The sequence below is a fragment of the Dasypus novemcinctus genome, chromosome 13 (assembly GCF_030445035.2).
Source record: "Dasypus novemcinctus isolate mDasNov1 chromosome 13, mDasNov1.1.hap2, whole genome shotgun sequence".
NCBI classification, from domain to species: Eukaryota; Metazoa; Chordata; class Mammalia; order Cingulata; family Dasypodidae; genus Dasypus; species Dasypus novemcinctus.
The window spans coordinates 31,018,608-31,043,670 of record NC_080685.1 but is presented as its reverse complement, the minus strand read 5'-3'; the positions used below and the strand labels follow the sequence as shown (position 1 = coordinate 31,043,670).

General features: G+C 38.6%; 1 protein-coding gene across 7 annotated transcripts in view; it reads left to right on the top strand.

Moving 5' to 3' along the window:
* ASH1L (ASH1 like histone lysine methyltransferase) overlaps positions 1-25,063 on the top strand; it is a 320,979-nt gene that overhangs the window by 150,492 nt on the left and 145,424 nt on the right. For all 7 annotated transcript variants that reach the window (XM_058309826.2, XM_058309824.2, XM_058309821.1 and 4 more), the window contains one exon: positions 14,337-15,072. In XM_058309826.2, coding sequence (XP_058165809.1) covers positions 14,337-15,072 — 736 coding nt within the window. The remainder of the gene's footprint in view (positions 1-14,336; positions 15,073-25,063) is intronic.

The window sequence follows — 25,063 nt, the reverse complement described above, 5'->3', positions numbered from 1 at the left end:
TGACATAGTAGCCTCTGTCTAGAATGTCCTTTGTCTTTACGGCATAGGGCATATAGCAGACTACTAACTGGGTCTTAACATTTCTTTTACATACTTCTCTCTTTACAGTGCTAAACAAGTCACATGGTTAAATCTAACATTCTCAATTAGAAGAGAAAGAATCTCTAAGAAACATAGGCAGTGCCTAATAAAAGAAAACAGACCAGTATGTCAAGCCCTCAATGTTAATGCATGTAACTATGAGCTTTATCTTTAAAAACTGAAACTTAGTGGCTGCCATAGCTTCCAAAGGTAAGGGGAGGGAGGAATGGGTGGAACATGGGGCATCTTTGGCACACTAGAGTTGTTCTGCCTGATCTTGCAATGACAGATACAGGCCACTGTACATTTTGTCATAACCTATGAAAGTATACATTGTAAAAGGTCAAACAAACCATAATGTAAATCACTGACCATTTTGATAGGTATGCTTCAATATTTGTTCATTGATTGTAACAAATGTACCATACTTATATAGGATGTTATTGGTAGGGGAAGGTAGGGAGGAAGGGGGTATACTGGAATCTTGTATTTTCTATGGTACTTCTCTGTAACCTAAAACTTCTCGGAAAATAAAGTAAAAAAAGAATAAGACACTGGGGGAACATACAGAAGAAATCGTTAATATACATGAAAGACGTTCTATTCATTTCTCTCCTTCATTTTGTATATATTTTATTAGTATTACATCAAGTTCTCTGATCTTTTCTTCTCTAGTGTCTAAGCTGCTGTTAATTCCATTCAGTAAAAGTTTCACTTCAGATAAACTCAATGAATGAAAATACACTAAAATTTATGAAATTCTACTGTTTGTTTATAGCTTTAAAGACTTATATTAAAAAGCAACAGGGAAGCAGATTTGGCTCAACTGATAGTGCATCAGCCTACCACAGGGTTCAAACCCAGGGCCTCCTGACCCATGTTTTGAGCTGGCCCACGTGCAGTGCTGATGCGCTCAAGGACTGCCATGCCACGCAGGGGTGTCACCCGTGTAGGGGAGCCCCACACGTAAGGAATGCACCCCGCAAGAAGAACTGCCCCATGCAAAAAAAGCGCAGCCTGCCCAGGAGGGGTGCCGCACACACAGAGAGCTGATGCATCAAGATGATGCAACAAAAAGAGACACAGATTCCTGGTGCCACTGACAGGAATGCAAGTGGACACAGAAGAACACACAGTGAATGGACATAGAGAGCAGACAACGGGCGGGGGGAGGCAAGAGAAATAAATAAATCTTTAATTAAAAAAAAAAATGAAGATCTAAATCACCTTTATAATGTAGAAAAAGAAAGATCAAGTTAACCCCAAAGTAGAAGGAAAAAAATGATAAAATTTAAGGACAGAAATAAAATAAATGCAGAAAAATAGAGGAAATCTATGAAAGTTTTTGCTGTTCTTTGAAAAAAAATTTAAATTGATAAACTCTAGTCTATGATCAAGAAAAAATACGATAAATTAATGATATCAGGAATGAAAGAGAGGACATCACTACAGATCATACATGCACTAAGAGGACAAGAGAGGGAAGCAGATGTGGCTCAAGTGATAAGGCCTCTTCCTACCATCTGGGAGGACCCAGGTTCAGTCCCTGGAGAGAAAAATTGTGCCTCCATGGCGAGCCAGTGCTTGCGTGGTGAGGCAAGTGCCCATGCAATGAGACAAGTATACATGTGGGTACTCACATTCCGAGCCGAATGCCCATGTGAGTGCCTATATAGTTTGCTGAGTGCCCACATGAGTGCCTGCATGGAGAGCCGAGTGCCCACACAAGTGAGTCATGCAGCTAGATGATGATCCAACAAAAGAGATGAAAGAGGAAGTCAAGGTGAATTGCAGCAGAGCCCAGGAACTGAGGTGGTGCAGTTGACAGGCTACCTCTCTCCACATCAGTCCCAGGATCAAATCCTAGTGAATTTATAGAGGAGAAAGATGAGAAGAGAAGACAAAAAGAGAAATAGAGAAGATCACACAGCAAATGGACACAGCAAAAACTGCAGGGTAGGGGAGGTGGAGGATAAATTTAAAAAAGGGACCAAAGGAATTTTATTAATAACTTTATGCTAGTAAATTTAATAAGTTGAATGAAGGTACATTTTTTTAAACATGCTACCAAAACTTAAGAATAAATAATCTCAGGAAGCAGACTTTGCCCAGTGGATAGGGCGTCCGTCTACCACATGGGAGGTCCGTGGTTCAAACCCCAGGCCTCCTTGACCCGTGTGGAGCTGGCCCACACACAGTGCTGATGCACGCAAGGAGTGCCCTGCCACTTGGGTGTCCCCCTCGTAGGGGAGCCCCACGCGCAAGGAGCACGCCCTGTAAGGAGAGCTGCCCAGCGTGAAAGAAAGTACAGCCTGCCTAGGAATGGCACCGCACACATGGCGAGCTACGCAGCAGGGTGACACAACAAAAAGAAACACAGATTCCGTGCCGCTGACAACTACAGAAGCGGACAAAAAGAACAACACGCAGCAAATGGGCACAGAGAACAGACAACTAGGGTGGGGGGTTGGGGGGAAGGGGAGAGAAATAAATCTTTAAAAAAAAGAATAATCTCAATAGCCCTATCTGTATTTTTTTTTTTTAGTTGTAGTTTTTTGTTGTTATTGGAAAACAAATATACAAACTAGAATGGATTTGAGCCAAAATGTGCTGTAAGTAGATTTTCTTTAAGTAGCTAAACAAAGTTTAAAAACCAAGTAACAAATAACAACCAAGTAACAATAAAAGAAAATGTTTCTGGTACAGGACCAGCAGTACAAAAAAAAAAACAACTGTATTCAAGTACCTGGATAGTACACCCGTTTTGCAGTAGTGCAACTTTAAGTACTTATTGTTGACTGTCCGTAGTCCACGCAGTTAGAACTCCACACTTCACAACAACATGCTGACAATTCCTAAATAAAACTACTTTTAAAAAGAGGCATAAGGAAGAGATGAGAGGTGGAGGCGTCTTCGGGACATGGAGCTGCCCTGGATGGTGCTTCAGAGGTAATCACCGGACATTGTAAATCCTCACAGGGCCTACATGATGGAATAGAGGAGAGTATGGGCCATGATGTGAACCAATGTAAATGAGGTGCAGAGGTGCCCAAAGATGTACTTACCAAATCCAATGGATGTGTCATGATGATGGGAACGAGTGTTGTTGGGGGGGGGGAGAGGGGGGGGTGGGGGGGTGGGGTTGAATGGGACCTCACATATATATTTTTAATGTAATATTATTACAAAGTCAATAAAAAATAAAAAAATTAAAAAAAAAAAAAAAAAAAAAAAAAAGAGGCATAACCCCGATGTTCCCTCATTTGACCAACTCCATCTAAGTTTAGATGCGCAGAAGGGCTTAGATCTATCCAGAGTAAGCCACATGCAACATGATACTTGATAACATTTTCTAAAACAAGATTTCAGTACTGTGTTAGTCTGCCAAAGGGGTGACTTCTCTGTGTTGCAGTTTCTCTGTGAACTAAGGGAGCATGGACTCAGCATCCTACTGACATGGCCCAATCTAAGCCATAATCATTATTTAATCAAGCAAAAGTAAAACCTCTGAATTCAATACACTCTAATATGCCCAGAGGAAAAGACCAGTTTACAAACATCCAGTTATTTCTTTTTGGAATTCATCAATGATATCAAACTGCTATAAGGACAATGAGAGTAAGATAAGGGAAGAAAACATGGAGGAATGAAGTCCTAATTGCTGTACATGCATATTCTTTTGACAGGAGCCTTTTACAGATAAGTTATAAACAAAGAAAAGGCAAATAAACAATTTTATACAAGAAATTTAACATATTTTGTACATCTTTACTTTGCTGTCATCATTTGTATAAACTCTTCATAGTTTACTTGACTATCACCACCAATATCCTCTTTCCTGATCATTTCATCAACCCCTTCATCTGTTACCTTGTCTCTAAGATTTGTCATCACGTGGCAAAGCTCTGCTGTGCTGATACAGCCATTGCCATTTTTATCAAATACATGGAATACTTTTCTAATTTCTCCTTCACTGTCTCTGTCTTTCTTTTTCCTTGTCATCATAGTCAGAAATTCCAGAAAGTCAATTGTGCCATTATATCAGCATCTGCTTCATTAATTATGTCCTGTAACTCTACTTCTGTGGGAATCTACCCAGGAGACTTCATTACAGTTCCCAATTCCTTTGTTATATTTCTGTCACTATCCTTGTCAAATAGTGAGAAGCTTCTTTGAATTCTGCAATCTGCTCTTTAGTCAGTTGGTCAGCCATGCTGCAAGTGCTACCAGTCTTCCAGACACAGTCACACAACCTCTCGACTTGCTAGCTCTACTCTGACTCCTATGTATATTAAAGTAATAGAATTTGTAGTTAAAAACTTTCCTACAATGAAATCTCAAAGCCCAAATGATTTCAATCATGAATTCTAACAAATGTTTAAGGGAAAAATAATACCAATTATAAGTGGAACATACACTTCAAGAAAATAGGAGCACTTCTCACTTACTTTTATCAGGCAGATATTAACCTGATACTGAAACCATGCTAATATTTCTATCAGAAAACTACAGACCAATACTTCATGCATATCAATGCAAAAACCTGTAAAAATGTGTATATTAGCAAATTGAATCCAGTATGTAAAAAGGACAACATACACATGGCCAAGTTGTTTTATTTCAGGAACTCAAAGTTGGGTTTATGTTAGACAATCATTCCATGTATTTTACCAAATTAATAAAATAAATGAGAAAATCATTTCACTGCATCTAAAATAGGTGTAGAGAAAGCCATTGATGAAATCTAAAATCCATTCATGGAAAAAGAAACCTTTTAGGAAATAGGAATAGGAGAATTTCCTCAACCTGACAAAGGATATCTATGGAAAAATCTACAGCTAACCTTATAATTATGAAAGACTGAACTCTTTCCCCATAAGAGTAGGAACAAGGCAATGATGTCTACTCTGATCACTTTTTTTGGTCCTTATATGGGCTGTCTTAACCCTTGCAATAGGGCAATAAAAAGAAATAAAAGAAAAAATTGTCTCTATGCATATGATAGGATCTATAGAAAGAGTACTAAATGATCTATAAATAAAAGCTACTAGACCTAACAAAAATAGTTTAATAATAGGGTATAATTTCAATATGTAAAAGTATTGTAATTCTTTTTTGTTTTTTTCGTGTTTCTCCCCACCCCCACCACCATTCCCCCCATTGTCTGCTCTCTCTGTCCATTCGCTGTGTGTTCTTCTGTGTCTACTTGTATTCTCATTAGGCAACTCCGGTAACCAATCCTGGGACCTTCCGAAGTGGGAGAGAGGCGATTACTCTCTTGCACCACCTCAGCTTCCCTGTTCTGCTGTGTCTTCTTCTTTTCTCTCCTCTGTCTCTTGTTGTGTCGTCTTGCTGCATCAGCTCTCCATGTTGGCCAGCACTCCTGCATGGGGCGGCATTCCTGTGCAAGGCAGCATTCCCATGCAGAACAGCTCTCCTCTACGGGGCCACATTCCTGCATGGGCCGGCACTCCACGTGGGCCAGCTCGCCCTCACCAGGAGGCCCTGAGCATCAAACCCTGGACCTCCTATATGGTAGACAGGGGCCCAATTGGTTGAGCCATATCCGTTTCCCAATTGTATTTCTGTATACCAGCAATGAACAGATGTGGTGGAAGCAATTGAGCTCCTGCCTTAGCACATGAGAGGTCCCAGGTTTGGTTCCCACTGTCTCCTGGAGAGGACGAGCAAAACAGTGAGTTGGTGCAATGGGTGGGCATGGCGAGCTGATGGAACTAGATGATGCAACAAAGGAAGCACGAAGAGGAAGACAGTGAGACAAAACAAAAGCACTGAGCTGAGGTGGCTCAAGCGACTGAGTGCCTCCCTCCAACATGGGAGGTTCCAGGATCAGTTCCCAGTGCCTCCTAAAGAGATGATGAGCAGGCACAGAGCACACAGCAAATGGACAGAGAGAGCAGACCACAAATGCAAATAACAAGGGGGATGGATAAATAGGTAACAGTCTTTTTTAAAAAATTCAAATTACCAATTACAATAGCATTGGGGAGTGGATATAGCTCAAATAACATTAAAAACCATTAAAAACTTAGCATAAATTTAACAGAAAATGTATAGGATATATATGATAAAAAATGCAAAACATTCTTGAGGAAAAGGGAGACTGAGGGGTGAAGAATTTTCTTGTTTGGGGTTTTTGGTTTATTACTATTATTATTACTGCAATAATGAAAATGCTGTAATGATGGTTGAGGTGATGAATGCAAAACTGATTATACCAAATGCCATTGATTGTACACTTAGGATTAGTTGTATGCTTTATTAATATGTATCAGTAAAATTGGTTTGTTTTATAAAAAGGAATATCTAAATGGAAAAATATGCTAGATTCATTGTTTGCGAGATTCAATATTAAAATGTTAGCTCTTCCCAAATCAATCCATAGATTCATTGGAATCCTAATAAAAATCCAAGCAAGATTTTTTTTATAGATTAACAGATAGATTCTAAAATTTATATAGAAATACACAGGATGTAAAATAACCAGAACAATTTTGTGTTTTTGAAGAACAAAATTGGATGGCTTAAAGTACCTGATTTCCTATAAGCTTATATTATTCAAGACAGAGTAATATTGGTGAAAGGATAGGCCTGTCCTTCAGTGGAACAAAATAGTCCAAGAATAGATACCTATATATTTATTTTTTCATTTCAATTGATTTTCAGCAAATGTGACTATATTTCAATGTGGCCAGGATTGTCTTTTCAGTAAATAATGCTGTAACAATAGAATATCCTTATGAGAAAAAAAATCATTGACCTTGCCGCATGCAAGGAGTGCCATGCCACGCAAGGGCGCTTCTGTGTAGGGGAGCCCCACGCACAAGGAGTGCACCCTGCAAGGAGAGCCACCCCACGTGAAAAAAGTGCAGCCCGCCCAGGAATGGCACCGCACACGGAGAGTGACGCAGCAAGATGATAGAACAAAAAACAGACGCAGTTTCCCACTCCCGCCAGATAATGCAAGCATACGCAGAAGAACACAAAACAAACGGACACAGAGAACCGAAAACGGGGGAAAGGGGAGAGAAATAAAAGTTTAAAAAAAAAAAAGACAGTGAGCTGGCACGATGGGCAGGAGTGGCAAGCTGACACAAGAGATACAAGAAGGAAAACATAATGAGACACTCAACAAAGCAGGGAATGGAGGTGGCTCAAGTGATTAAGCACCTCCCTCCCATATTGGAGATCTCACATTGGGGTCCCAGTGCCTCCTAAAGAAACAAGGAAGATGAATAGACATAGCAAGTGCAAATAAGAAGGGCATGGGGAGAAATCTTTTTTTAAAAAATACTACAACTAAATACAGCCCTTACCTCACATTTGGTGTATTTTTCCTCCAACCCATCTGATTGTTAATACCCTATATTAGTGTTAAATATTTGTTAAAGTTCGTGAGAGAACGTTTCATATTTATTCTTTTTTTCCTTTAACGATTTATTTATTTCTCTCCCTTCCCCACCCCACACCCCCAGTTGTCTGCTCTCTGTGTCCATTCTCTGTGTGTTCTTCTGTGACCGCTTCTATCCTTATCTGTGGCACTGGGAATCTGTGTTTCTTTTTGTTGTGTCATCTTGTCGTGTCAGTTCTCCATGTGTGCGGTGCCATTCTTGGGCAGGCTGCACTTTCTTTTGTGCTGGGTGGCTCTCCTTACAGGGCGCAGTCCTTGTGCATGGGGCTCCCCTATGTGGGGGACACCCCTGCGTGGCAGGGCAGCACGAGCACATATCAGCACTGTGCGTGGGCCAGCTCCACACAGGTCAAGGAGGGCCAGGGTTTGAACTGCGGACCTCCCGCGTGGTACGCAGATGCCCTATCCATTGGGCCAAGTCCACTTCCCTTTGTTCTTTTAACCACAGTGCATCTTGCACCACAGGATATACTGTGTTATACAGTACCACACATTGTACAGTCCATTCAAAGTATAAACTCATTTGCTCTCATTTTCATCAGAGTTGTGCTGTCATAACCTGGGTCAATTTTAGAACATTTTCATTATTCCAAAAGGAAAAATTTCATACCTCTTATATACCCCGATTGTTGTCAGGTTTTTATAAAGTTAAACATGTATTTAGTCCAACTTAACAGTTCCATTCTTTAATATTGACCCAAAAGAAATGAAAATATATGCACAAACAAACTGAGGCATGCATAACTATTCATAGTTTTATTTCTTATGGTCAGAAATTGGAAACAAATGTCTACATGCACTTTGCAAATTAATTGTGGTATATTCACAAGAGTTCAACAATTAAAAGGAATGAGCTACTTATTTATGAAACAACATACTGTGTGAAGGAAGCCAGACGATAGACTACATGCTCTTATTTTACTACTTAAAGGAAACTCTAGAAAAGCAAATGTAGTGTATAAGGAGAAAAAGTAGATCAAGGTTTGCCAGAGGCAGGTGTTGACATTTCCAAAATTTTGAGCCCAGGATTCATTCTTCAACTTCATATTAACTAAGTACCTATTATGCCATAATCTTTGGAGATTTTGAAAAAATGAATTTGATGAGCAGTCACCACCTTTATGTCTCCTTGTTTGAGAATTACGTGCATTATGTTAGTTTCCTGGCTCTTAAAAAAAAAGCGATGGGCTGGCTTAACCATTGGGCATTTATTGGCTCATTGTTTTGAGGCTAGGAGGAATCCAAAATCAAGGTGTCGGGAAGTGGATTTGGCTCAATGGGTAGAACATCCACCTACCACATGGGAGGTTCAAGATTCAAACCCAGTGCCTCCTGACCCATGTGGTGAAGCTGACCCATGCGCGGTGCTGATGTGCGCAGAGTTTTGTGCCACACAGGGGTGTCCCCCACATAGGGGAGCCCCACAAGCAAGGAGTGTGCCCTGTAAGGAGAGCCGCCCTGCACGAAAAAAGTGCAGCCTGCCAAGTAGTGGGACGGCACACATGGAGAGCTGATGCAGCAAGATGACGCAACAAAAAAAGAGACACAGATTCCTGGTGCAGCTGACAAGAATACAAGCAGACACAGAGCAACACACAACAATAGACACAGAGCAGACAACTGGGGTTGAAGGGGGGTAAAGGAGAGAAATAAATAAAAAATAAATCGTTTTAAAAAAACACAAAAACAAGGTGTCATCAAGGCTGTGGTTTCTCCCAGAAGACTGAGGCATTCTAGGGCTGACTACTTGTGATCCTTAGTCCTTGGCCTTTCTGTCACATGGCAAAGAACATGGCAGCCTCTCCTGGCTTCTCCTGTCTCTACCAGGTTCTGCTGACTTCCAGTTTCTGACTCTTCCTTGTGACTTTCTGTGACCTTTGCTGTAAGGCCTTCGGTAATAGGATTATGATCCATCCTGATTCATTTGGACCATGCCTTAACTGAAATAATCTCATCAAAAAGTTTCTGTTTACAATGGGTTCACACCCACAGGAATGGATTAAGTTTAAAAGCATATTTTTGGGGTTATATAGCTGCAAGCTACTACATACATTAAACAAATAATTAGTAGTGTGATTACTCTTAGGAAAGGAGAGCATATTATGCTAATTTTAGTAAGGAACCTTAATATAATAGGGCTAGGTATGGGGGAAAGGACTGGTCAGGGAAACCCTCCTTAATGAAGAGATGTCCTCTCTGTAAACTAAAGAATAAATAGGAGTTAAACAGACGAATTTGCATGAAAAAATTGTTCCAGGCAGAGAACCACATGTTCAGAGACCTTGGGTCAAAAAGAACATGGTAAGTTTGAGGAATTAAAGTCAATTATTACCAGAATTGAGAGTTCAAGATAGTGCTAATGTAAAAGGAGGCTGGAGAAAAAGGTGAGAATTTCAAAACTGTTTTATGTCATAATATACTTAAAAGGTTTTAGGAATGATCAGAATCATGATAAAATATGTCCTTTTTGAAATATCACTCAGGCTGCTGTGTGAAGAATGGTTTGGAGAGAGGGTGAGAGTAGATGTAGGAAGAATAATACTTCAGTTATCTATCCCTGAATAGAAATCACTCTAAACTTAGTGTGAAACAAACTTATTATCATTAGAAAGTTTTGGGGAATAGCTGTGCTCATCTGGACATTTTCTCAGGGTCTTTTATGCAATTGTAGCCAGATGCTGGCAGTTTGAAGTCATCTCAGCAGTTTCTTCACTCATGTCTGGTGGTTGATGCTGACTGTAGACTAGGATCTCAGCAAGATATGTTGTCTACCATACCAGCAAATTGCCTGAACTTGCTTAGAATGTGGAAGTAGGGTTTCAAGAGCAGGTTCTAAGGGCAAGAGTCCCAGAAGAGAGAGACCAGGTGGAAGCTATATTGTTTTTTCTGATTTAGCCTTAGCAATCACACATTTTTACTTCTAGCAGACAAGCCACTAAAGGCAGCTCATATTCAAGGAGAGGAGAATTTGACTCTACCACTGGATTGGGAGAAGTGTCAAATTTTGTGGACTTGTTTTTAATACCATCACATGCAATTAGGCAATAGCTTTCAGTTAGGGAGATGAGGTAAGTTTGCGTGGGCACTAGGGGGAATGAAGAAAAGTAGGTAGATTCAAGGGACCATGCTAGCATAAGTCAAAATTTTATTATTTGTGGGAAGAATTAAAGAGAAGTAATAGATGTTACCTGAGCTTGGATAACTGGTGCTCAGAATATGTAATGTTGAATAGGTGACTTTTTTGCTGTCTTCACTAAGATAAGGAACTGGGGAAAGAACCTAAATAAAAATAATAATGGAAATTTGAGAATAAACCTTCACTGGGAACACAAGTATAAAAGGTAGATAACAAGTATTGAGTGTTGACAAACCCTGCAGTTAAATTTAATGGACTCACAAGTAGTTGGAAGATAAACTGCATGACTGGAAAAAATTGAGGCGGGATTTTGGTGAATCTCAATTGATTTTTCAGTTATTGTTCCTGCTTTTGGTGTCATATATAAGAATATTTTGCCAAATGCAAGAGCATAATAATTTACACCTGTTGTTATCTTCCTCTAAGAATTTTATGATTTTAGCTCATATATAGGTTCATGATCCACTTTTAGTTAAATTTTTTATATGGTGTGAGGTACAGGTTCACATTCATTATTTTGAACGTGGAAATTCAGTTTTCGCCACACCTTTTGTTGAAGATATCCTTTCTTTTCCCCATTTCATGGACTTGGCACTCTTGTTAAAAAATCATTTGGACATACAGGTCCTCAGGAAGCTAAATAGAGAACTGCCATATGATCCAGCATTCTCTCTACTAAGAATATATCCAGAAGAACTAAAAACAGAGATGCGAACAGTCATTTACTCTATGATGTTCATAGCAGCATTATTCACAATTGCCAAAAGATGGAAACAACCCATGTACTCATCAACTGATGAATGGATAACCAAAATGTGTTATATTTGTATGATGGAATACTATGCCATTGTAAGAGAAGAGATGAAACTGGGACACATATGGCAACATGGATGAACCTTGAGGACATTATGCTGAGTGAAGTAAGCTAGACACAAAAGGATAAATATTGTATGGTCTCACTAATATAAACTAATTACAAAAAATAAACACATGGAGTTAAAATCTAGAGTATAGGTTACTAGGAGATATGATGAGGACTGAGAAGGGGTACTTATGCTTAGTATATATAGTTTTTTTAATTTGCTTGATTGTATAAATATGGAAATGGATAGAGTTGACAGTAAGACAGTATAGTGAGTAGAACTAACACAGCTTGTTTATAAATGGGATTGTGGCTGAAAGGGGTAGTCTAGGGATGTAAATATCAATTGAAAGAAAGCTGGAGAATAATATAATGAATGATAACAGTGAACCTGGAGATGGATGTGGTTTGGTGTTTAATAGTACAAATAGAAGAATGTTCTTTTGTGAACTATAATAAATGTACATCACTATTATAAGGTGGTAAGAATATGGTGATGCATGGGGAAAATACAGTTAATATACCTTACAGACTCTAGTTAACATCAGTATTATAATATTCTTGCATCAATGTCAAGGTACTATATCAATGCTAAGGATAATAATAGGTGGGTATGGGATTTTTACTTTTAGACTAAGAAAAACATCCAAAAATATACTGAGGCAAAGAATGCACAATTCTGTGATGAGAGTGAGAGCCACTGAATGTATACTGTTTGAGGCATAAAACTGTATAACACTGAACCATGTGGTGTATGATGGTCTGTGGGTAAGAGTTCAAATATGATAGTGTTCTCTCATGAATTATAACAAATATACAGTACTAATACATGGAGTTAATAATAGGGGTGTGTATGGAAAAAATAGAGCAAATATAAGCTATTGGCCATAGTAGTAATATTTTGATAATGTTCTTTCATGATCTGTAACAAATGTTCCACAGCATTGTAAGGTGCTGGTGGAGGGATGATGTATGGGAATTCTACATGTTATACATGACTCTTTTATAAGCTCACAACTTCTCTAATAGAAGTATATATATATATATTTTTTTAATTAATTGGCCATAGATATGTGGGTTATTTCTGGACTCTCAATTCTATTCCATTGTTTATCTTTAACAGCGCTACCACACTGTTTTGATTATCATTGCTTTATACTAAGTTTTGAAATTAGAGAGTGTAAGTCCTCCTTTTATTTTTTTTTAATTGTGGTAACATATATACAACATAATATTTCCCATTTTAACTACTTTCATAGAAACAGCTCAGTGGTGTTAATTACATTCACAGTGTTGTACTATCATCACTACCATCCATGTTCTTTTTCAATATTATTTTTGCTATTCTGGGCCCCTTGCAATTCTGTATGAATTTGAGGATCAGCTTTTCTATTTCTGCAAAAAAAAAAGCTGCTGGGATTTTGATAGGAATTACATTGAATCTATAGTTCACTTTAGGTAGTGTTAACATCTTGATAATATTGTATTTCTTATTTATTTATTTTTGTCCCCCCTCCCCCCGTTTGGTTTTGCTTGCTGTTTGCTTGTCTTCTTTTTAGGAGCCACCAAGAACCAAACCCGAGACCTCCCATGTGGGAAGGAAGCACTTGAACCACCTCTGCTCCCTTCTTCCTGATCTTAGGAGGAAATATTTCAGTCTTTGATCATTAAATATGATTCTGAGAGCTGTTGTAGCTCAGTGGTTGAGTACCTGCTTTGCATTTATGAGGTCCCAGATTCAATCCCCAATACCTCTTAAAAAATAAAGAAACAACAAACAAACAAAAAATACATATATATGCACATATATATATGATCTTAGTTTTGGATTTTCAGGCAGAAGTTTTAAAGAGTAGTGATTAATACCAAATATTGCAGGATTTGCAAGTAAAATTCAGAATTGAGGCATAACTATTATATATAATTCAGAATTGAGACAAAATTATTGGACTAACTTTGGTTAATAAAGGAGTATCTGCAATAGGGACACATTTTAAAGTTATATAGGTGGGAAGTCCATTGATTAATTTTGGAAAACTTTGACCTCTGATCAGTAGCAATCAAGTAGGCAGCTTGGGAAGTGACCTGTTTCAAAATTATTTTTGTAATATTATAATACCTACAAATTAAAATACTGTAACGTTGTAAACTTGCCCTAGGAAGTTGAGCATTTCCTGTATTATAGTCATAAAAATTTGCAAGTGACCTCTAAAAAAGCAAAGATCACCAAATGATTGGGCCATTCAGATATCAAGGTTTGTCTAAAATCACTTAGTTCCTAATCTTTCCTTCTTATGTATACTATTTATAATCAGTTTGTAGAGATGTTTGTTCTAATTTTCAAATGTCATAAGAAGAAAATTTAATTCCTTTAGAACATCAGAAAAAGGACTCGACTGAAAATATTGGCTATATATTTAAGTTTGGCTGTTTATCCAACATTTAATTAACATGTCTTTTAACTGGATCTTAATTTTTTTTTTAGAGCAGTTGTAGGTTTACAAAAAAATGCAGAATGTACCTTAATTTTTGAAGAATATAAACTTTATTTCTTGTTGCTTTTCAACTCAAAGTGAGAATTGGTTGTATGTATGTTCTTTTAAACCACATATTAGGTAAACATGGACCAATTTTTATTTTATTACACTTACTGTAATATAGCCTATTCAGAAAAGTAAAACATCAACTTATCTGTGAAAGATAACTTTATATGATAATTGATGTTTAATCTTGTTATGGAAAACAGAGTTTTTTTAATCCTGTGTAAAAATTTATTTTAATAGCTATTTAATTTTAGTCTATTTGTGATTTATTATATTTTTTAGTGAATGGAATTCCCTCTCGAAGTCCAAGATTGGGAGCTTCTGTGGATGACTCTGTGGACAGTCTGCTACAGCAGATGGTTCAACATGAGGACCCAGAGTCCCTGGAGAAAAATATTGATGCTGTGATTACCCCTGCTTCAATACCACCCTCCTCCAGTCCAGGCCATGGCCACAGTAAGGAGCGAATTCTGGGAAAGCCAGACAGCCTTCTAATGCCTGCAGTCCCCAGTGACTCTTGTGTTAATAGCATCTCACTCCTTTCTGAAAAGTTGCCAAGCACCTGTTCTCCCCATCATATCAAGAGAAGTGTAATGGAAGCTATGCACCGCCAATCTCGGAAAATGTGCAATTATGACAAAATCTTGGCCACCAAGAAAAATCTGGACCATGTTAATAAAATTTTAAAGGCCAAAAAACTTCAAAGGCAGGCCAGGACAGGGAACAACTTTGTGAAACGCAGACCAGGTCGACCTCGGAAATGTCCCCTCCAGGCTGTGGTATCAATGCAAGCATTTCAGGCTGCCCAGTTTGTTGGACCAGAATTGAATGAAGGAGAAGGAGGAGCACTTCACCTAGGTCCTGATACAGTTACAGATGTCATTGAGGCTGTTGTTCAAAGTGTAAACCTGAATCCAGAACATAATAAAGGGTTAAAGAGGAAAAGTTGGCTATTGGAAGAACAGACTAGGAAAAAGCAGAAGCCATTACCAGAGGAAGAACAAGAAAATAATAAAAGGTAATTCCTTATTTAACATATTATCTGAGTAGAGGAGACTAGCTTTATACAGCTGTACTGTATCTAATGTATGGTTTCCAAGTATTTTCTCTCATTCTGTTGGGTATTTTTAAAATTTTCTTAGTAATGTCCTTTGATGCACAAAATTTTTAAATTTTGACGAAGTCCAGTTTATCTATTTTGAAATAAGATTTAAGAGTCCAAGCCTAATACAAGATCCTGAAAATATTTTCCTCTTTACTTCTAAGATTTTTAAAGTTTTAGCTCTTATTTTTAGGACATTGATCCATTTGCAGTTAATTTATGTATATGGTATACGGTAAATGTCCTCCTTCATTTCTTTCCATATGGATATCTAGTTCTTTCTCCATTAAGTGGACTTGGCACCCTTTTCAAAAATCATTGACCATATATGTATGTGTGTTTCTGAAATCTCAGTTCTGTCCCATTGATATATATGTCTGTCCTTATACAGTATCATACTGTTTGATGAACATAACTTCGTAATAAATTTTGAAATGCCAAAGTGAGTACTGCAACTTTGTTCTTTTGCAAAAACAAAAACTATTGGGAGTCTCTTTCCCTTTCATATGAATTAAATCATAAGCTTTTCTGCAAAGAATGGTATGGAATTTTTATTTGGATTGCATTGAATCTGTAAATGACGTTGGTTAGTATGGATATCTTTTTTTTTTTTTTTAAAGATTTATTTATTTATTTAATTCCCCCCCCTCCCCTGGTTGTCTGTTCTTGGTGTCTATTTGCTGCGTCTTGTTTCTTTGTCCGCTTCTGTTGTCGTCAGCGGTACGGGAAGTGTGGGCGGCGCCATTCCTGGGCAGGCTGCTCTTTCTTTTCACGCTGGGCGGCTTTCCTCACGGGCGCACTCCTTGCGCGTGGGGCTCCCCCACGCGGGGGACACCCTTGCGTGGCACGGCACTCCTTGCGCGCATCAGCACTGCGCATGGCCAGCTCCACACGGGTCAAGGAGGCCTGGGGTTTGAACCGCAGACCTCCCATATGGTAGACGGACGCCCTAACCACTGGGCCAAAGTCCGTTTCCCAGTATGGATATCTTAACAATATAAGTCTTTGAATTCATTTCAGTGGGATAGCTTTCCATTTATTTAGGTTGTCTTTAAATTTCTTTCAGTGATGATTTGAAGTTTTCCAGGTACAGGTTCTTTGCATTCTTGGTTCAATTTTTCCGTATTTATTTTATTTTTTAGTTGCTGTTGTAAATGCAATTTTCTTTCTTTTTAATTGTATTTTAAAATATAATGGTATAGTATAGACTTAATCACAGATATATGAAAAAAGGAATTGAAAAGTTTGTGCTTTAAGTCAGTGCATTTTACCATATTCCTCTTAAAATGGCTAGTTCAAATCAAACAAAAAAATTTTTTTTTAAGATTTATTTTATTTATTTCTCCACCCCCCCATTCCCCAAATTGTCTTCTTTCTGTGTCCATTCACTGTGTGTTCTTCTGTGTCTGCTTGTATTCTCATTAGTGGCTCCAAGAACCGATCCTGGGACCTTCTGGAGTGGGAGAGAGGTGATTACTCCCTTGCGCCACCTCAACTCCCTATTCTGCTATGTCTTATTTTCTCTCCTCTTTCTCTCCAATATCTGTTTTTGGAATTCATAACCATATCAAACTACTACATCTAGGTCGTCTTTTTACTTTCATGATAAAGTCCTTTAATGGTCTACTACTCAGGCAAAGGGTTGCTGATGCAAAATACCAGAAATCGGTTGGAATTTATGAAGTGTATTTATTTGGGTAGAAGCTTACAGTCACCAGGCCATAAAGCGTAAGTTGCTTCCCTCACCAAAATCTGTTGTCATCTGTTGGAGCAAGATGGCTGGTAACATCTGCAAGGATTCAGGCTTCCCCTTAAGGCTCCATGGTTGCAGCTTCTTCAGTATCAGCGGTAGGCTGGGATAAGTCCTAGTCTCTCTACTGGGGCGCTTTTTTCTCAGATGTTCTGCTCTCTCCACAAGGCCAGCTATAGACTATCAGGCTAACGGCTCATCTCTCCCCACAGCCTCTGTGGCATCTGCTTCTCTGTGTTTTCCTGGGGTCACAGCTCAAAACTCCCACCTCTCTTCTCTGTAGTTTCTTTTTTTTTTTTTCCCTCCTCTCCCCTGGTTATCTGTTTTCTGTGTCTTTTTGCTGCATCTTGTTTCTTTGTCCGCTTCTGTTGTCATCAGCGGCACAGGAAGTGTGGGCGGCGCCATTCCTCGGCAGGCTGCTCCCTCCTTCGCGCTGGGCGCCTCTCCTTATGGGTGCACTCCTTGCGCATGGGGCTCCCCTACGCGGGGGACACCCCTGTGTGGCACGGCACTCCTTGCGCGCATCAGCACTGCGCATGGGCCAGCTCCACACAGGTCAAGGAGGCCCGGGGTTTGAACCGCAGACCTCCCATGTGGTAGACGGACGCCATAACCACTGTGCCAAAGTCCGTTTCCCTCTGTGATGCAGTTTCTACTGCACTACAACGTCCTACTGATGTGGTCCAATCAAAGCCTTAATCATTATTTAATTAAGTAAAAGTAAAACCTCTGGATCCAATATAATCTAAAATGCCCAGAGGAACAAACCACTTTACAAATAATCCCATATCGGAAAACGGACTTTGGCCCAGTGGTTAGGGCGTCCGTCTACCACATGGGAGGTCCGCAGTTCAAACCCCGGGCCTCCTTGACCCGTGTGGAGCTGGCCATGCGCAGTGCTGATGCGGGCAAGGAGTGCCGTGCCACGCAAGGGTGTCCCCCGCGTGGGGGAGCCCCACGCGCAAGGAGTGCGCCCGTGAGGAAAGCCGCCCAGCGTGAAAAGAAAGAGCAGCCTGCCCAGGAATGGCGCCGCCCACACTTCCCGTGCAGCTGACGACAACAGAAGCGGACAAAGAAACAAGACGCAGCAAACAGACACCAAGAACAGACAACCAGACAACCAGGGGAGGGGGGCGGAATTAAATAAATAAATAAATCTTTAAAAAAAACACAAATAATCCCATATCTATTTTTGGAATTCAAACTGCTGTAGATAGACAAAAGTTTTTAACTTTCGTAAGAGTCCATTTTCCTATTTTTTCTTTAGTTTCTTGTGCTTTGGGTGTAAATTCTTAGAAACCAATACCTAACACAAGGACCAGAAGATGTTTCCCTATGTTTTCTTCTAGGTGTTTTATAATTTTGTTTCTTATATTTAGGTCTTTGGTACATTTTTATTTGATTTTTATATCTGGTATATGATGGGAGTGCACCTTCAACCTTTTGCATATGGACATTAAGTTTTCCCAGCACCATGTGTTGAAGAGACTATTCTTTCCCAACTGAGTGGACTTGGCCATTAAAAAAGTAAAAATCTATGGAACTGGACAATACAAATAGTGAACTTTAAGTCAAACCAATGACAATAGTTAATAGTACAGCTATTAAAATGTGCTTTTATCATTTGTAACAAATGTACCACACCAATACAAGGTGTTAATAATAGGCTGGTATATGGGAATCATAAATTTTACGCATGATTGTTCTATAAACCCACAATGTCTCTAATAATTTTTTTGTAAATGTGAATGCTAAACTTTTCTAAAAATAAAGTTTTATTATTACAGTAATAAAGACAATAATAAATGAACTGGCTATAAATGTGAGGTTTGATTTCTGAACTCTCTGTTCTATTCCATTGGTCTGTATGTCTGCCCTTGTGTCTATACCATGCTGATTTTTTTTAAGTACTTTTTTTTACTTTTTTAATTTTTTTTAAGATTTTACTTTTATTTCTCTCCCCTGCCCCCCCCCCATTGTTTGTTCTCTGTGTCCATTTTGCTGCGTGTCCTTCTTTATCCAATTCTGTTGTTGTCTGTGGCACGGGAATCTGTGTCTCTTTTTGTTGCATCATCTTATGTCAGCTCTCCATGTGTGCGGTGCCATTCCTGGGCAGGCAGCACTTTCTTTCGCGCTGGGCAGCTCTCCTTACGGGGTGTACTTCTTGCGTGTGGGGCTCCCCCTATGTGGGGGACATCCCTGTGTGGCAGGGCACTCCTTGTATGCATCAGCACTGCGCGTGGGCCAGCTCCACACAGGTCAAGGAGGCCCAGGATTTGAACCACGGACTGCCCGGTGGTAGGCAGACAGCCTAACCACTGGGCCAAGTCCGCTTCCCTGCTGATTTTTTTTTAATATATATGTTTTATTAAAGAAGTTTTTGTGAGCTTACAAAACAATCATGTGTAATTTGCAGAATTCCCATACATCACCCCTCAAACACCACCTTACATTGTTGTGGAACATTTGTTACAGATAATGAAAGAACCTCATCAGACTATTACCACTAACTATGGTCCATAGTTTACATTTGGTAAATTTTTCCATACACCCCTATTATTAACACCATGTATTAGTATTGTACACTTTTTATAGTACATGAGAGAACACTCATATTTTATACTATGCTGTTTTGATTACTGTGGCTTTGTAATAAGTTTTAAAACCTGAAAGTGTGAGACCTCCAATTTCATTCTTCTTTTTCCACATGGCTATAGTTACTTGGGGCCCCTTACCCTTCATGTAAATCTAATGATTGGCTTTACCATTTCTGCAACTAGGCTGATGGAATTTTGATTGGGATTGTGCTAAATCTGTAAATTGCTTTGGGTAGAATTGACATGTTAACCATATTTAGTCTTCCAATCCATGAACATGGACGGTCCTTACATTTATTTAGATTGTCTTTGGTTTCTTTTAGCAATGTTTTGTAGTTATTTATGTACCAGTCCCTTATATCCTTGGTTAGATTTATTCTTAGATATTTGATTCTTTTAGTTAGTACTATAGGTGGAATTTTTTTTTCCTGATTTCCTCCTAAGATTGTTCAGTACTAATGTACAGAAACATTACTGATTTTTGTGTGTTGATCGTGTATCCTGCCACTTTGCCAAACTTGTTTATTAGCTGATGTAGCTTTGTTGTAGACATTTTAGAATTTTTTAAATATAAAATCCAATCCTCTGTGAATAGTGAAAGTTTTACTTCCTCTTTTCCTATTTTGGATTCCTTTCATTTCCTTTCCTTGCCTAATTGCTCTGACTAGAATTTCCAGTAAAATGTTGAATCACAGTGGTGACACTGGGCATCCTTGTCTTCTTTGTCATCTTAGTGGGGAAAGCTTTCAGTCTTTCACTGTTAAACATATTACTTATGGGGTTTTCACATATGCCTCTTACCATCTTCTATTCCTAGTTTTTACCAAGAAGGTTCCTGGATTTTGTCAAATGCCTTTACTGCATTAATTGAGATGATCATATGTGGTTTTTTCCCTCTTCATTTTGTTAATGTGGTGAATTACATTTATTTATTTCCTTATTATGTTGAGTCACCTTTGCATACCTGGAATAAATCTACTTGCTCATGGTATATAATTCTTTAAATATGCTGTTATATGTTGTTTTCTGAAAGTATTTTGTTGAGGATTTTTGTATTTTTGTTCAAAAATTTCCTTTTTTTGTGGTTCTTTATCTGGCTTTGATATGAAGATGATATTGGCCTTATAAATGAGAGTGTTCCCTTCTTTTCAGTTTTTCAAAGAGTTTGAACAGGATTGGTATTAATCTTCTTGGAATGTTTGGTAAAATTCCCTGGTCCTGGGTTTTTGTTTTTGCAGGGGGAGGTTTTTGAATACAGATTAAATCTCTGTGCTTGTTATTTTCTGGTTGAGGCCTTCTCTTTCTTCTTGAGTCACTGTAGGTAGTTTGCATGTTTCTAGGAATTTCTTCATTTCATCTAGTTTATCTCATTTATTGGCATTAAGTAGTCATAGTATCCTCTTACAATCCTTTTTTGTTTCTGTGAGGTCTGTGTAATGCCCCCTTTTTTCATTTCTGATTTTAGCTATTTGCATCCTCTCTCTCTTTTTATCTTTGTCATTCTACCTAAAGGTTTGCCAAGTTTATTGTTCTTTACAGAGAATGAACCAACTTTCGGTTTTGTTAGTTATCTTTATTGGTTTTTTGGGTCTTTTTTAAAGATTTATTTTATTCCTCCCCTCCCCCTCCCCCATTGTCTGCTCTCTGTGTCTATTCACTGTGTGTTCTTCTGTGTCTGCTTGTATTCTCATTAGGTGGCTCCAGGAACCGATCCTGCAGCCTTATGGAGTGGGAGAGAGGTGATTACTCTCTTTTGCCCCTCAAGTCCCTGTTCTGCTATGTCTTCTTATTTTCTCTCTTCTGTGTCTCTTGTTGCATCATCTTGCTGCGCTAGCTCTCCACGTTGGCCGGCACTTTGCATGGGGCGGCTTTCCTGCGCTGGGTGGCATTCCCACGCAGGGCAGCATTCCCGCATGGGGCAGTCCTCCTGCACAGGATGGCATTCCTGCATGGGCCAGCACTACACGTGTGCCAGCTCACCACATGGAGGCCCTGGCACCAGGGGCCTGGGCATCGAACCCTGGACCTCCTGTATGATAGACAGGAGCCCAGTTGGTTGAGCCACATCTGTTTCCCTCTATTGTTTGTTTTTTTTTTAATTATATTCTCTATTTCTTTATCTCCACTCTAATATTATTCCTCCTTCTACTCCCTTTGGGTTTAGTTTGCTCTTCTTTTTCTAGATTGTTCAGGTTTGAGGTTAGGTCTCTGATTTGAGATCTTTCTTTTTAATATATGCTTTTAGAGCTATGAATTTCCCTCTCAGCACTGTCTTTGTGGCATCCCATAAGTTTTTGGTATGTTGTGTTTTCATTTTCATTCACCTCAAGTTATTTCATATTTCTCTCGTGATTTTACTCTTTGACCCATTGGTTCTTTCAGAGTGTGTTGTTCAATTTCCACATAGTTGTGAATTTTCCAATTCTCCCTCTGTCATTGATTACTAGCTTCATTCCATTTGACCATAAATAATACTTTGTATGACTTCAGTCTTTTTCAATTTAGTGAAACTTGTTTTGTGATCCAACATATGGTTTATCTGAGAGAATGATCTGTGTGCAATTGAGAAGAATGTATATTTTATTGTTGTTGGATGAAGAGTTCTATATATGTCTACTAAATTTATTTGGTATAAATTGTTGTTCCAGTAGCTCCTTACTGATCTTCTTACTAAATGTTCTGTCGGTAATTGAAGGTGGTGTGTTCAAGTGTCTTACTATTATTGTAGAACCATCTATTTCTCCCTTCTGGTCTATCCATATTCCCTTCATATATTTTGGGTGCTGTTATTATTGCATATTTGTTTATAATCATAATAATGTCTTCTTGATGACTTATCCCTTTTATCCGTATATGCATCCATTCATTCTTCCTTTTAAAAGGTTTTTTTTTGGTTTGTTTTTTGGTTTTTGGTTTTTTTTAGGTACTGGGGTGGGGAGTTGAACCCTGGGCCCCATATTTGGGAAATGATCGCTCAACCACTAAGCCACATTGGCTCTCCTAAGTTGGTTCTTTCATGTGTTTGCTTGTTGTTTTGTTTTTGGGAGCACCAGGGACCAAATCCAGGACCTCCCATGTGGGAAACAGGAGCTCAACTGCTTGACCCATATCCACTCCCCAAAGTTTTTTACTTAGTCTATACCCACCCCCACTATCTTTTGTTTACTATTTGCATGGAATATTTTTTCCCATCTTTTCATTTTTAACCTATTTCTGTGTTTGAATTTCAGGTAAGTTTCTGTAAACAGCATATGTCGGTTCATACTTTTTCACCCATTCTTCCAATTTTTTGCCTTTTGACTAGAGAGTTTGTGTGTGGAGTAACTACTGATAAGATTTATTTCTGCTATTTTGTACTTTGGTTTTTGTAACTTTTATACCTTTTTGTCCCTTTATTCTTTCATGACTGCCTATTTTTGTTTAATTTATGTTTTATAATGACCCTTTTAGAATCCCTTCTGTTTTCCTTCCACGCATTTTTTTTCCAGTACATTCTTTGTATTTACAATGAATTTTAATTTAACCTACGTCTCATTTGGCTTGATACCAGCTTTACTTCAATAGCAAACACAAACTATCTTCCTACAATCCCTGACACCATACTGTATGTTCCTCAACCAGTAATCCTTTGTTCTACATGCTGTGATTTGACTGTTTTCCTACAGTGTTCTGCTGTAGAGCTCTGTGAAAAGCTTCTATATACATGGGTAGTTGTCTGCTGGAAAGCCTGCAGATGTGTTCTGGTACAGTCCTCCATGCTGCCAGTAGGTAGAGTGGTATAGACAGACATGCACCCACTCTGTGCACAAGTCTTTTTAGAACCAGGACTGGGAGTGTAGGCCAGATCTTTGCCATACTGTTGAGGGAATGTGGCAGGGTCCATCAAGGTCTCCATGCCATCCTATGATTTCTCAGTTTACTTTTCCTTGATTCAGCACTTACCCTGTTACTTCAACCCTTCAGCGATTTCCTGGAGCTTTGACATAAGATAATTCTTACTTATTTGTTAAATAAGTTAAATTTGATAAGATCTTCTTACTTATTTGTTAAAGTTACTGTGCAGGGATGGAGTCTAGGAGTATCTTACTTCACCATCTTGATCCCATGTGGTCCCATGGTTTTTGTTTTGTTTTTGTTCATTTTATTTGTTTGTTTGTTTGTTTGCTTTGTAGGTTCTCAGGCCAGGGAGTGAACCTGAGACCACATACATGGGAAGCCAATTCTCAACTACTGAGTTATATCTGCTCCCCTAACCCTATGAGTTTTTGTTTGTTTATTTTTAAAGATTTATTTTTATTTATTTATACCCCCCTTCCCCTTCACTTTCTCGCTGACCTCTCTGTGTCCATTTGTGGCACATTCTTCTGTGTCTGCTTGTCTCCCTTTGTTTCGTCATCTTGCTGCACCAGCTCTCCATGGGCATGGGCCATCAGCTCTCTGCAGGCACAGCCATCAGCTCTCCGTTGGTGCAGGCCAGCTTACCTTCACAAGGAGGCCCTGGAAAGCAAACCCAGGGCCTTCCATATGGTAGACGGGAGTCCAATCGATTGAGCCACATCCACTTCCCACCCCATGGGTTTTGATTAGCATTTCCCTTATGGTTAATATGAGCCTCTGTTCATGTCCTTATTGGCCACTTGTATATTTTTTTGGCGGGGAAATGTCTTTTTAATCCTTTACCCTTTTTTATCCCAGAACATTATGGAGGATTCTGTATTAGTTGTCTTTAAAAATAGCTTAATCCAAACCTTGCTTCCAATATATTTTCTTAGATAACCTTTAAGAAATTTTCACTCCCATTATTTGGCTCTGGAATGTCTAAAAGGCAACAAATATTTGTTTCATTAGAAAAAATATTGTAGTTATAGTTAGTTAGGCACAGGTGAAAAGGGATGATATGCACAAAGTATAATAGGTACAAATCAGTACTTTTGAATTTTATCTAAGCTGCTTAAATGACCAATGTTTATGTAAAGGTAACTTTAAAGATAGTCCCAAAGCTGTTTTTAACATCTTTTACCTTCTAATGTAGTGAGGAAAAAAATACTTTATTTTTTAAGCAGTAAGAGCCACAAAAAAAATGTGTACCAAATCAACATTTAAGTTCTTTTGAGAAATAAGTTTAAAAGGTGTTAGATATGGTTAAAAATAAACTACAGGGCTTGAACTCTACTGCTGGCTACAGGAAAGTTCAGATAGTTACAAAAGTGAAGTGACTGAGAGGGCCTTTAACCAGGTCAGAACTCATGAAAGTGTTTCATTGATAGGAACAGGAAGAACAGGGTTGAAATGATGTCAGAAATCCTGAAGCAGGCTAACCATTTTACACTTGACTCTTACTCCTGGAATTCATTGGAAAATAAGCAAGGATTTTCCTGGATATTGTTTGTCCCTGAAAACAAATGTCACCTTATTAAATAATTTTAAAACATTTCCTGTCTTTTGGTTTCATGCAACTGTTGCAATGTTTTAATCGATAGGAAACATTATGGGTTTAAAAACAAAAATTCTTTGTCATTAAGATATTTTAATAAATTGGTATCATACTTCTTAATGATAA